Below are 12,748 nucleotides of genomic sequence, written 5' to 3'. Positions count from 1 at the left end.
AGCAAAGTTTTGGAGAGTCATGAACCCACCTTTGCTAGGCAACAAAAGCGCTATTGGCGCGGATCATTGAATGAGTCTGTCAGTGTTTTAGACATTGGCATGTCTGAGTTAATAAACTCTAATGTTAAAAACATTAATTCTGAGCCCGACTCAGCAGAAATAAGTGGAACGGCACGTACTCCGTCGAGTGACACTCGTTATAATAACGATTCACTAAATGCTGAAAGCATTGTTGGCCTAAGGCCGAATCATCAAGGGTGCAATATCACTGAGATACGTGGAGTGGCACGTCTAAGTCCACCGAGTATGGTCGGCCGAGGTGGCACCATACTGAGTGTCAATAGTGACACTATTGGCGGTTCGCCAGGGCATTTGAATCAAACCTATCTTATGCTCGTAAAGCGACACGTAAGCGTTCGCTGGATAAGGAGGTTGATTTACCTAACTCCTTGTCGGATGTCAAATTAGACACCATGTCTTGAATAGAACCAAACCAGGCTGGAAAATTCGGGGACGTGAATGTCCCGGCCTCTTAGAGGCGTATTGTCTCCACTCCAAGACAGGATGGACACGAAGCGTGTATACCCTCACCAAGTGATACGAGTGAGCAATTACATACGCTTGTAAATGGCGTAACCGGTAACATTGAAGAGGAAGTTAGCCTTGCGGTAATCCCCTCGTTACATGCTCTTTTAGAGCTAGACGAAATGTCTATTGATGAGTGCGGTGAGCCTCAAAAGCTGGTGACTTATCTGAAACGGTGGTCATTTGACCTATGGTTGAGTTAAACTCATCGTCACTTCTCGACGAAGCTGTCCTGGATGACACAAAAGCTGCACTTAGTGCGCGAAGTGGGTCATCGATCCTTAAAGATCCTACGGATCCCTTATTATTCCTTAATTAAGGAATCCCAAGATGTGGTATGTAATAACCCACAATCTGTTTTACCTCCGGATAGAGGTGTTCGTCATAAAATTGACTTGGTTCCGGGAACCAAATACTGTGACACAAGACAATGGCCTTTACCAAGGGAGCAGTGTGACGTCATTGACGATTTCTTCCGTGCTAAGCACGAGGCTGGAATGGTACGAGAGAGCAAATGTCCTCATTCGACACCGACATTTTGTGTCAAAAAGCTAATGGTAAACAGCGCATTGTACATGCTTACAATAAGCTTAATGCTGCCACTATACCAGCACAAACTCCCATTCCTAGAAAGGATGTTCTATAGAACAATATAGGGGGATGTACAATGTACAGTATTCTTGACTAAGTTGATGGTTACTACCAACTGCTCATGCGAGCTAGCGATATCCCGCTTACAGCGGTTACCACCCAAGTGGAATGCTTAGGGAGTGGTTCGGTATGCCACAAGGGCTTCACAACGCCCCGGCAACATTGAATCGTCTAGTAACGCAACTGTTCCGCCCTCATCGAGGTTACGCACAGACTAATTTCGATGACATTTTTGTCCATAGCCGTGCGGACCAGGGTCGGTCGGATATGGAAAACCATTTTGACCATTTGCGAGCAGTGCTCGAGTGTATGCGCACAAAACAGATTGTATGCCAATGCATCTAAATGCATTTTAGCACAGACGAAATTTTTTTTAGGATGCTTCATTGGAAAGCGAGGCCTTAGAGTGGATCCCGCTAAGGTAAAAGCCATAGTTGATTGACCGGTTCTTAAAAGCCAAAAGGATTTGCGTAATTGGGTCTCGCCAATTAATTACACAAATACAGCGAAAAATTACGCTGATTTGGCTAGGCCATTATCTAATCTCCTTAAAAAGGATACAGAATGGTGCTGGACTAGCACCGAAAATAATGCTTTTCGACCAGTTAAGGATAGTCTCATGTGCTAAGCATACCGATACCATTTATTCTGAGCCAGCCCATGCCCCGATTCTGGCACTGCCAAGCACAAATTGGCCTTTTAAGTGTCGTCTGTGACGAATCAGATTTTGCCATTGGCAGTGCTCTGTTACAAACAGATGTTGATGGGCATGAACGTGTTATTGCGTTCGAGTCTAGACAGCTTAAAGCTGCAGAAAAGAGCAACCCAGTTCATGACAAAGAGTTACTTGCTATGAAGTATGCTCTCGTCAAATTTAGAGTTCATCTGCTCGGCTCTAAGCCGTTTGTGATATATACAGATCACGCGTCATTACGCACGGTGACTAAGTCGCCCCATCTCTCACAGAGAATGGCCAGATGGCTATCCTTTTTCGCGGAATACAACTTCGAGGTGAAGTATAAACCCGGCAAGCAGAATGCTTTGGCTGATGCGTTATCACGCAGGCCGGATTATGAGCTCTCTCATCTAACGACTATCATGTCACCTATTCCTGAATTAATCCGTTCGGCTTACGCCGAGGATGAACAGTGTGTAGCTCTGCTACGAGCTCTAAAGAACTCTGATTCAGGTATTAAATTGCCGGCACGTTGGCGTGCAAGGTTACATCGATTTTCTATCGATAACGACCTGTTGCTTTATTGCACAGACATCGCGGACCCTCCGCGTGTCGTTGTTCCTCATGATGAGGATTTGAAGTACCGAATCCTATATGAGGCACACGATACTGTCCTTGGTGGTCATCTCGGTAGAGAAAAGACCTACGGCTCTATCAGCCAGAGTTATTGGTGGTGCAAACTTTATAAATGGGTCAGCACATATGTTCGCACAAGCGAAACGTGCCAACGGGTTAAACCCTCGGCACATGCTGCTGCGCCACTGGCGAGTCTTCCCGTCCCCATAGGATGCTGGAGTCCATTAGTATGGATTTTGTTTTCGGTCTATCGAAAGATTTAGCCGGTAACTCCGGCATAGTGGTCTTTGTTGACCGTTTGAGCAAAATGGCTCACTTAGCGGCCGTGCCGGATTCCATTGACGGAGAGGGTACAGCTAAGCTGTTTATCGATCGCGTGTTTCGACAACATGGTTTGCCAGTGGCAATTGTCTCTGATCGGGATCCCCGTTTCACGGGTAATTTCTGGAAACCAATTTTCCGAGTGCTTGGCACCTGATTGGATATGTCCACTGCGGACCATCCGCAGACCGATGGTCAAACTGAACGTGTGAATCGCGTCACTGAAGACGTTTTACGCAGTGTGTGTGCTCAGACACCAAAGCGCTGGAGCTCAATGCTCCCAGTGGAGGAGTTTGCGTTAAATGACGCTGTACATGCCTCTACAGGCTATACTCCGTTCTATATAAACGGTCTTACCCACCCGCGCATTCCACTAACGATACCACTGCGTAATTGAGGGCTTGGTGGGGGAGAATTGGCCGATAGGCTTGCTGATACTAGCCCTGTTACCGTTCGGAAACAAGTAAGCGAGTTTCTCGCGACGCGATTTAGTGTCTTAAGACATGTAAGGGATACGATGGCTGATAGCCAAGACAAACACAAAAACAAGCAGATGCCAAAGCAGAAGCTGTATTAATTCTTATATGGTCGGAGACCGAGTGTTACTAAACGCTAAAAACCTACCTACCAACTTGGTTTCCGCGGTGTTCAAGACCAAATTGCGCCAGCGCTTTATTGGACCATTTACGGTCATGACCAAGAAGGGCCTAGCTTATACGCTAAACCTTCCCAGCAAGCTGCGTACACACCCAGTGTTTTACATTGGCTTGCTTAAGCCATATCGGGACCCTTCCCACGTGGACTTGAAGGCGCTTGCGCCGAGACAGGCGGTCGTGCCGCAGATTGCTGCATCCTCACCAGGATGTCCAGCTGGCCCTTTAAACGACGCTGCTGATGCTCCAGCGTCGAAAGACGGTCCCGAACCGCCTCAAAAGAGCTCTCAACCCGAGCAAGGACCTCACGAAGAAGTTGCACCTCGTGCCGTAATGCATCAAATGCTTCCGCCGAAATTTCGGCCCCCTCCCACGCTGCTTGTGCGCGGGGGAACCTTCAATTTCATGTGGAGAAACGTTTAAAGCGACGTCGTCGTGAGGGTCAATACCAGTATCTGGTGAAGTGGCTAGGGTACCCCTCTTCTGAAAACTCTTGGGAGTTCGAGGTACCTCTTCGGCAAGATTGCCCGTACGCCGTTGACGTTTTTGAGCGCGAAGTACAGGGTCAACTCGCGTCAAACGACGCTTCCCACCACTAAACGTGGGATTAGGCAGATTTAAAGCCTCAGTGCGGCTTCGATCAATGGTTGTACGGTCAACCGAAGCACTGAAATATTGGCTAGGCCTTTCTTCGTTTTGTGGCATAAATGTTATACGTAACTGGCCTTTGTTTTTAAGCTTAGCAAAGTCGAAGCAAAGCTTCCGTTCCAAACGAACATCACCTCTATCCGCAGACTCTCGGGTATTCCAGATATTACGGAGTTTGCGGGCCCAGTGAATCCATTTCCCAAATGGGACTTCGTTTTTAGTTCTTGTTTCGTTTGGAAGCAAAACGATCGGAAGTTCCCTCATGGAGGTCACCGAAGCCCCACGGGCTTGATCACGTAAACGAGTCAGATACTGGCTTCGCTTCATTACCTTCGGCGCAAGGTATTGCTCATGAAGAGCGTCGCGGGCAGCAATCTCCTCCGGCGTCCTCGCCGGGTCACCTGAGATCCAGGTGCTCAAGCTGTGACCCGCTATATCGTTGAGACGCTCGTCCGCACTTAGCGGAGTGAATCTATAATCAGTATGAGCTTTAGCTTTCGCTACTTCGGCAGCTCGACGACGAGCTCATTCCTCTATGAGGATTATCTGCTCTGGCTCTTTATCGAGCGGATTCGTAATGATGTTGGACTCAGGGTCGCGTGTCCTGCTCAATGCAGTTAATACATCAGTGGCACCACGTTCTGGGTTCTGATTCGGGGCCCGCCGACGTTCATCCGGAGAAGAAGGCGTGAGAGAACGACGCTCTTTCTCCTCCTTCTCGGATGGAGAGTGACTTTCAAAGTCCACCATTCCCTCATCGTCGAGGAAGGTGCTAAGAGTCTGTGACACACGCTTGATTGTCATTAGACAAAGGAATGGAAGACACAACCAAACGGTTAGCTGTTTAGGTTCCAACCTCAAAGAGGAAATGAAGCGAATGTTGTCACTCGGTGTCAACAGTCTGATGTGGGAGGGTGTAATGGGGCACACATTGGTTGGAGAACCGTTGTTATGGTACATTTACTTTATGGGTAAAATATCCTTTTATCTAATTTTAAAATAGTTAGTTTCTTAGATCCCATTTATTATGGGTAACAAATGTGGTCGCCACCAGATATTAATCTGGCGGCCAAAATCTATTTTAATTACCTAGTATAAGATTTTTAGATTTTAATAATTAAATAAAGTGCAGTTCCCCTTTTGATCTTAAAGCGTTAAGTGCCTTCAGTTCAATAGAACCAAGTGACTCTCTGAGTCTGAAAGTCTTCCTCTGACTTTAGGAGCGAAGGTAGCTCCGCTACAATATCCATGCCTCCTATTGCGGATGTCGGTTACAGTGTGAGAATTTTTCAGTAGTGAATAGCTGGAAGGAAGGTTGCATCATTTGCTATATCTTTGTCTAAATTTGTATTAGGCTTGAGCTTGCCTACCAGGGTATGACTTTTTAAAAAAAAGCGCAAAACGCGTGAATTCACAGCTCGTTCTTTTTGATACAGTACGACAATTTTGCCGCCTTTATAGATCTGCCGATTTAAGCAGCTTAAATGTAATAAAATGTCTAATTATCCCAATAAAGGCGTCTTACAGCCAAAATTTATAACGTACTATCATAGCGAGTTGCACACCCGGCCACACAACTCAGCTATGACGGCATTGGGGCCGTAATAACAACTGGGACAGTAAGAAGTGAATTTTCAATCACTTCATGCGCGTCTTCATCAAACTTTTCTGTGTCCATAATGAATCGTGCAGAAATAATTGAGATCGAATCAACAGGTTTTATCAAGAGCTGCCAGTGGCAGCGAATCGTAATTATACAATGTAAAAGCAATTAGTTACGCATAACATCGTAAGAAATAAGCTTACCGAGAGTTTTATCTTAATATAATTTCGGGCAGCTTGAAGCAGAATCGCGTTGGGAATATCACCATTAGCACCGTATGGCAACTCCTCTTGAATGAAAGCATCCGCAAGAGTTGGGTCTTCATAAGGGCCAACAATAATTGGAGTCAAATCTTGCAGTAAAACCTAATCAAACACAAATGAAATCCAAAGAATAGCAAATTATTTATGTCAACAAAAAGTATACCTGTCCATTCTCACGTATATCACCACCAGCTCCCAAATTTGCAGAAGCAGAGCGAAAAGTGATGCGGATTGCATCATCAAGTGGATTTTCCACAAAAAGAACGCATTCCAGATTTCCAGTACCTTCAACACGGTATGGTAGTCGCTGGAAGGTAACAATGGGCACGTGATATGCGGCTAAATTAGCTTTCTTAAACCAAGACGCAGATACGGGTAACGAGCTATCGCCACTCATAGGACTGATCTGGGGCTTTACAAGAATACCAGCCGTGCCATGTTTAATCGACTCGGCACAACGCCAAGCGCGCTTTGCGCGCAGCAGTGGCCGATAAGGGGTAAGCAACTTCACGTCCCGTGACTGATTTAACGGGTTCTGCAGCCGCTGGTGCAGCGTCGACACCTCGCCCATTTCACATTTTTGCGAAAGAACTTTCAACATTTTACGCGTCATCTCTGGTGTGTCTTCCTTCCAAGAAGCCCCTTCGTTTTGAAGTACCGCAAGCTGCTTTTTTAACTCGGGCCATTGATGTTCGAGTCTGTTCTCAATCAGCCTCATTTCCTTCTCCTGCAACTTATTCAGCGCCTGATCGTACTTCCATCCTCCCATTGCAACCAGTCTTTTATATTTAAACTTTTTGATGTGGTTCTCACGCTGAAGCTCTTTCATTGAGTCCGCAAGCGCCTGAAGTGAGCTACCACGCCCAAAGGCATTTTTAAAAGATGATGTCATCGTTGCAGCGTTGCCTCCACTAGCCAAAGATACCGAGGGAGTTATGTAATACGACTGCAATGCCTGAAATACATCTTCGTGAACCGCTTGACGCTCGCGAGTGATAGCTGCCATAATCAACGCGTCCGGGTCATCGTCTACCCATTCTAGCTCATAAGAGTCCCAGCGGCAGTGCGCACACAGTAGAAAGTAGCCCTGACAGCTTTCGTGAAATGCCGTGGAAAGTATTGTCTGGCACGTGGGGCAACTAAAGCATCGGCTTGAGCGGTTCTGATACATGGATGCTTCCTTTGATGGCATATTTACCAGTAAATTTCCACAGTAGAAAGATTCAAACTCCTCCACGCTGCATTGTGGTAGACGACACACCAGTTTTTGACGCGTTTCACTGTAAAAGAGTAAACTTACGGGCGCCAGGTGTCCACATTTGCAAGCATAGCGAACGCTAACGTCGGCCATTGCACGAAATACCTCGCAACTATGACATGCCCTATTTGTTAAGCTTATTAATTGCTTATTTTAGGGAAAAAAAATCAAAAGTAAGGGTGTGTTAACCGGGCACTGCCGACTTGTACTGCTTCAGTACAAGTCCACTTCGCACTGCTTCAATGCAAGTGGTTGCCTCACGTCACTTTACGTGCACTAATACGTGCAGAGGAAGACTCTTTTTAATACACTTCCTTTAAAGAGGGTTAAAAGTAAACTGTATTCAATATAATTAAGCTCTTCTGTTTCTATCTATTTACTACTAACTTAATTATAAACTAATACAGAACATGAAATAAAATCTAATCTGTCTCTCTCTTTGCGCGCGTCCCGTGCTGACTGGACCGCGGAGCAAGTAGATATAATGGCCTGTATCTACCAATGGATAAGCATTCCGAATATTACTATGGGTTGTAATATTTTCAAATATTATCTACCTTTTAGATAATATATTAATTAACAAGCTTTACTCCAATGAGTGACGCTTACCGCGCGTGTTCAAGACCATCCTCCAATACATGGAGGTAGCGGTCGAATTTGTTGATCTTCGACTCTTGATCCGACACAGGGTTCGGATCTAATTTTACCTCCTCCAATACAACCTTTGGTGGAGTTCCGCGGTGGCCAACGGCTCCTTGTGGAACGTATTCAAAGCCACCGTGATGTGAAGGGGCAGCGAACGAGTTATCTGGTTAACAAGCGCGGTTTTTCAGCTTTGCATGACAGATGGGAGCCTCGTTCCCAGCTGGTTGTTGACGTTGAGGGCCTCGTCCGTTAGTATAACGAGACTCATCAGATGGATTAGAGGGTCCATTGAAAAACGCGCGCCCCTGGCGCGTGTAAATCGATTGCAAAAAACGTCAATCGCATCGGCATCTCAATAGAGATGCGAGCCCTTCCCCAGGGTGATGAAAGGGAGTAAACATCCCCTTTCACGTTTCGTATTGTTGACTCAAGATGGACACGGATCACCCCACGTGAGGCATGGAAGTCGTGCCTCACGAGACGACCGATGCAATTTTAAACCTTGCACCGGTTGGAGTTCTTTCCTCAAACTTAACGCAAATCGCGTTAGGACTTTGAAGCCAGGCTTCGCATCCAATGTCTTTGACATTGGGAAAAAAATGCGCTCCAGGCTTGCATTAACGGGATTTTATCTCGCGTGTTGTTGCCACTATACCATCGATGCTTAAGAAAAGCATCGAGATAAAATCTTCCTTATCGCAAAAGTTCTTCGCGCTGGATCAAGACCATGTAGCTTTGTCGCAATAAATAAAAGATATTTATTGTGAGGAGTTGTCTCTCCAGACAAGCTACTGACTAGCCGTTCGGCAAAAGCCACGGCTTTTTCTCAGGGGAAAGACGAGACATTTTATTGTCTGCACTCCCCTGAGTGGGACCCACTGAAGCAGGGGTACCACAAGAACTGTTATTACGATGGCTTACGCCATCGTCATCACCACGCACAGAAATAAGTGCGGGTGACGGCACTGGAGACCGCAACAGTTTGTGTTGTGGGGGAAGATGATACTACGGCAGACAAAACATCTGCCGCAAGAGACAATAATGCGTCGCCCGCGGCTGCATGTACCGCAGCCGAAGGCGCCGCACTATTCACACACCGCATGGACTCGTTAACCATGCAATATAATTGAAAATGATGGTTCTGACAATCAACATCGTTTTCAATTAAGTGGTCTTATAATGACCACTCTATTTAATAACATTCAAAGTGATTGTCGTTTAAGGGAGGAATGATGTAACGGGGGGTGTCGTTAAATGAATTTAACACTTAGCAAGCTCACTATATCGAACGGTTGGAAAACCGTCCGAAGAGCGCGTACTCAATGCTGGAGTACGAACGGAAATATCACGATCTTCGTGATGAGCTGTCGTCAGCTCATCGCGGTTTCGAGGATATTCGGACCCGACATGAGAATCTCCAGATCCAGAATGAGAATCTGGTTCGTGACCACAAGAATCTTTTAGGGATTCTTGACAAGGGTGGTCAGATCCGTCCTTGGAAGAAACCGCGTACTGATGGTACGGGCGGAGCCGACCAAAGTAAAACGTAGGATGCAAACGCATCCTATGTTGTAATTCTATTGGGTACGCATTGCCTCCGCGATGCAGTACACGGAGTGGCCCAATGAACTTGGGTAGTAGTTTACTGCTACCCACATTAGTAACTACACGCTTAGGTAAGTTTACCGTAGAGAGTAGTTCTAGGTCATTAATTTTCAATAAAAGAACATTTGCTCTTCCATGTTTGTCTGCGTCCCGTTTCTAACGGTCCTTTGCGTTAGCAATGAAATCCTATACGAAACGGATTACGGATTCTCGAGCCAGCAGAATTTTTTTTTCTGCTGACTCATTTGTTTTATCTTTTCCAGTGCGCACAAAGCGCACTGCTATGAGATCTTTCTCATCTTCGATGTCGATTGCTTCGACATCACTCGTGTCATTGTTAACTTCGAAGCGTGGTGAGCATGAGCCAGAAATGGCTTTCTCGTGCGAGCCCCCCCCCCAAACTAGAGGATCCCTCTAAATGGGTGGGTATGCGTGGATGGCGTAAGCCATTCACGAAGAACGGTGTATGCGTTGTAGACGCATGCACCGAATTGTTGATGGCGAATTCGACCATCGGTAAAGACTCGCTCTTATTCGGATACGATTGGACGTAACCTCGAAGTATCTCTTCAAGGTCGCGATTTACGCGTTGCGTCTGGCCATTTGTCTCTGAATGATTAAAAGTTGACATAGTCAGCCGAGTTCCGCAAGATCGGAACACGGATTGTTAAAACTCCGTCGTGAACCGTAAATCTCTATCCAAAACCAGTTCACGGGTTAAACAGTGCAGTTTGAATACCGTGTCGATAAAGAACGGGCACAATCCGGAGCCAGGATCAGCTCTGGTACTGCAACAAGATGTACCATCTTGCTATATCTGTTTACAAAAACAAGGATTCCATTGTTTTTGTGAACGTCTTTGGAAAATCCGAAGACGAAGTCCATAGATATGGACTGCCAACATTCAGCCGGAAGTGGGAAAGTTCTTAAAGGTGCAAAAGATGAAGGGCTAGGCTTCATCCGTCGACATACCTCGCAAGCACGAATGTACCTGCGCACGAAGTGATACTAACGGGGCCAGTAAAAGTCGCGACTTACTGTGAGATAAGTTTTTTCATGTCCACGATGCCCACTTTTTGGTGCATCGTGACACTCATACATGATGCGCAAGCGCAAATCATTATGAGTTCGGACGACGACACGTGGAGTGTCGCCGGCAACAGCTGTGTAGTACAGTAAGTCGTTGCGTGTTGTGTATCGATCGGATGACGATCGATATAAAGCCGGTAAATCTTTAAATGATTTAATGGATGGATTCATCAGATGATCCATTCAACGCAAAAGGTCTTTATCTTCTATGTAGGCTGTCTTTACGTCATCAAACAAGTTAGCGACGGAACACTTGTAATGGATGTTCCAGCAGTGGGATTATTTTCATTGTTAGAGTGCACAGCCGGCTTGAATTCGGGTCGACGTCAGAACGCATCAGCGACGACACTAGGTCGTCCTGGTTTATATTCTATGGAAAAATCATACTCCACAAAGAAGGACAGCCACCCTGCCATTCTTTGCGAGAGGTGTGGGCTGTTTACGGCCTGACGTAATGACGCATGGTCCGTATATACGATGAACGGTCTATCTGCAATCGGCTGTGCAAAGTTTCAGCTGACGTGATTGATAACAGACGACGCGCTAAGCGCCGTCTGTATCGTATTGCATTTTGCACAGCCGATTGCGAAATTGCTGGCTTCACAGACACATGGAATGGTCTGTATTGATCTGCAATCGCCAAGATGGGCGATTGCATCAAGCTTTGCTTCATACCTTCAAACGAACGCTGATAACATGCGTTCCATAGCCATTTCTCGTTTTTTTCAAGAGACAAGAGAGATGAACTGTCATCTCTGCATAATTGCGAGAGTACTTGTGCAAGTACGCCACTATTCCAAGGAACTGTCTAAGTCCCATCAATCGACTGAAACTGGCCAGCCTCAAGTACGTGGGGTCTTTTTCCCTCAATGTCTTCCGACTGTGCTTGCGCTATCACAGTCGGGTCCTCTACGGTCGACTCTCTACTCGACCTAGGATCATCGTGTTGTCCCTTTGGGGCAACCGGTATTCTGCTTGAATGTCGCCTGCTAGGCGTACATTCATGTCTCAATCCGCTCGACTTCTTCGAGTGGTGGATCTTCGGCGCTGCCTGTGCATTCGCACAGCCGCCGGCAGCTGACTCCACAGTGTGATTAGTCATCACATTGTGATCTTGTGCAGTCGCACTAACGACTGTACCACAAGTGAGGCCATCGCACTCACTCTTAGTACATTTAAACGCCTGTGGACGCTCCAAGACGTTTATCAGATGGCCATCTGATGAACAAGTGGTAGGCATCTTTTCAGATCGATGCTGCCAGCTGACTCTTGGCTCATATTTTCTGAGCCAGGGTAAATCTAGGATGACATCAAATTTGTCATCCAAATCCAGTACGATGAAATCATCAGCGTACTGTAATACTTATAACGTGTAGTGAAATTTCACTACGCGTTTCAGTATTGTTATCGATGCGCCTGTCGCTAGACGCACCGTCATCCTCGTTGAAGGGATGTCGCGCTCAACATATTTAAGCCTACGGCCCTCTAGCGAATGGCAACGAATAAAGTGATTCGACGCCCCACAGTCCACTAGGGCTCTAAGTGACAAATCATTTGTCACTTTTAACTTCAAGGTGATGAGTGATACCTCATCGCCAGGTGCAGAGACACATAATGATTCTGTGTCTGTAGCGACTTTAGTCGAGAGGTTTGCAAATTCTCTCGAGGTTGCTGGATCAGTAGGGCGTTGCGCCCCTACTGACCCCGACCGTTTTTTTGGCGGTCCGCCTCGTTGTTGCGATTTTGTAACAACGTTGGACCCGCGACCGTTGCCCTTTTTGACATTCAGTCCATCATTACGTTCAGTACTTATCGGTACTGGGTGTGGGGCACTTCACGCATGAGCGTAGTGACCTAACTTTTGACAGCGATTGCATTTCTGCAATCGCTTACTGTTCGAAAAGCGAGGTCTCGCTTTCGACATAAGAGAGGTCCATAGGTTCTGGACCTCCAAGCTCGTGTCGTCTTGGAGGACGATATGATGACGAACTAGCTTGAGCCTGTCTCAAGCTAAAGTCCTCCTGTTCCGCAGCGGATATTGCTTCTTCAAGCGTATCCTGTTCTAAGCGGAACAGGTGGGTCTTTACGGGACCATCCGTAAGACCTTGCGGGAAC

The 12,748-nt window shown here is 46.4% G+C and overlaps 1 protein-coding gene across 1 annotated transcript; it reads right to left on the bottom strand.

Moving 5' to 3' along the window:
• Positions 1–5,434: 5,434 nt before the first annotated feature.
• Positions 5,435–7,387, bottom strand: CCR75_009778 (uncharacterized protein; the record flags this gene model as incomplete). Its single annotated transcript, XM_067967816.1, has 3 exons — positions 5,435–5,899; positions 5,977–6,138; positions 6,200–7,387. The coding sequence occupies 3 exons, from the start codon at positions 7,385–7,387 to the stop codon at positions 5,753–5,755; spliced, it is 1,497 nt and encodes a 498-aa protein (XP_067817656.1). The 3' UTR covers positions 5,435–5,752.
• Between the last annotated feature and the right edge of the window lie 5,361 nt (positions 7,388–12,748).

Source organism: Bremia lactucae (assembly GCF_004359215.1).
Source record: "Bremia lactucae strain SF5 chromosome Unknown BlacSF5_NotPlaced_100_SHOA01000046.1_12748bp, whole genome shotgun sequence".
NCBI lineage: Eukaryota > Oomycota > Peronosporomycetes > Peronosporales > Peronosporaceae > Bremia > Bremia lactucae.
The sequence above is the reverse complement of the archived record's forward strand: the minus strand, read 5'-3'. Positions and strand labels throughout refer to the sequence as shown.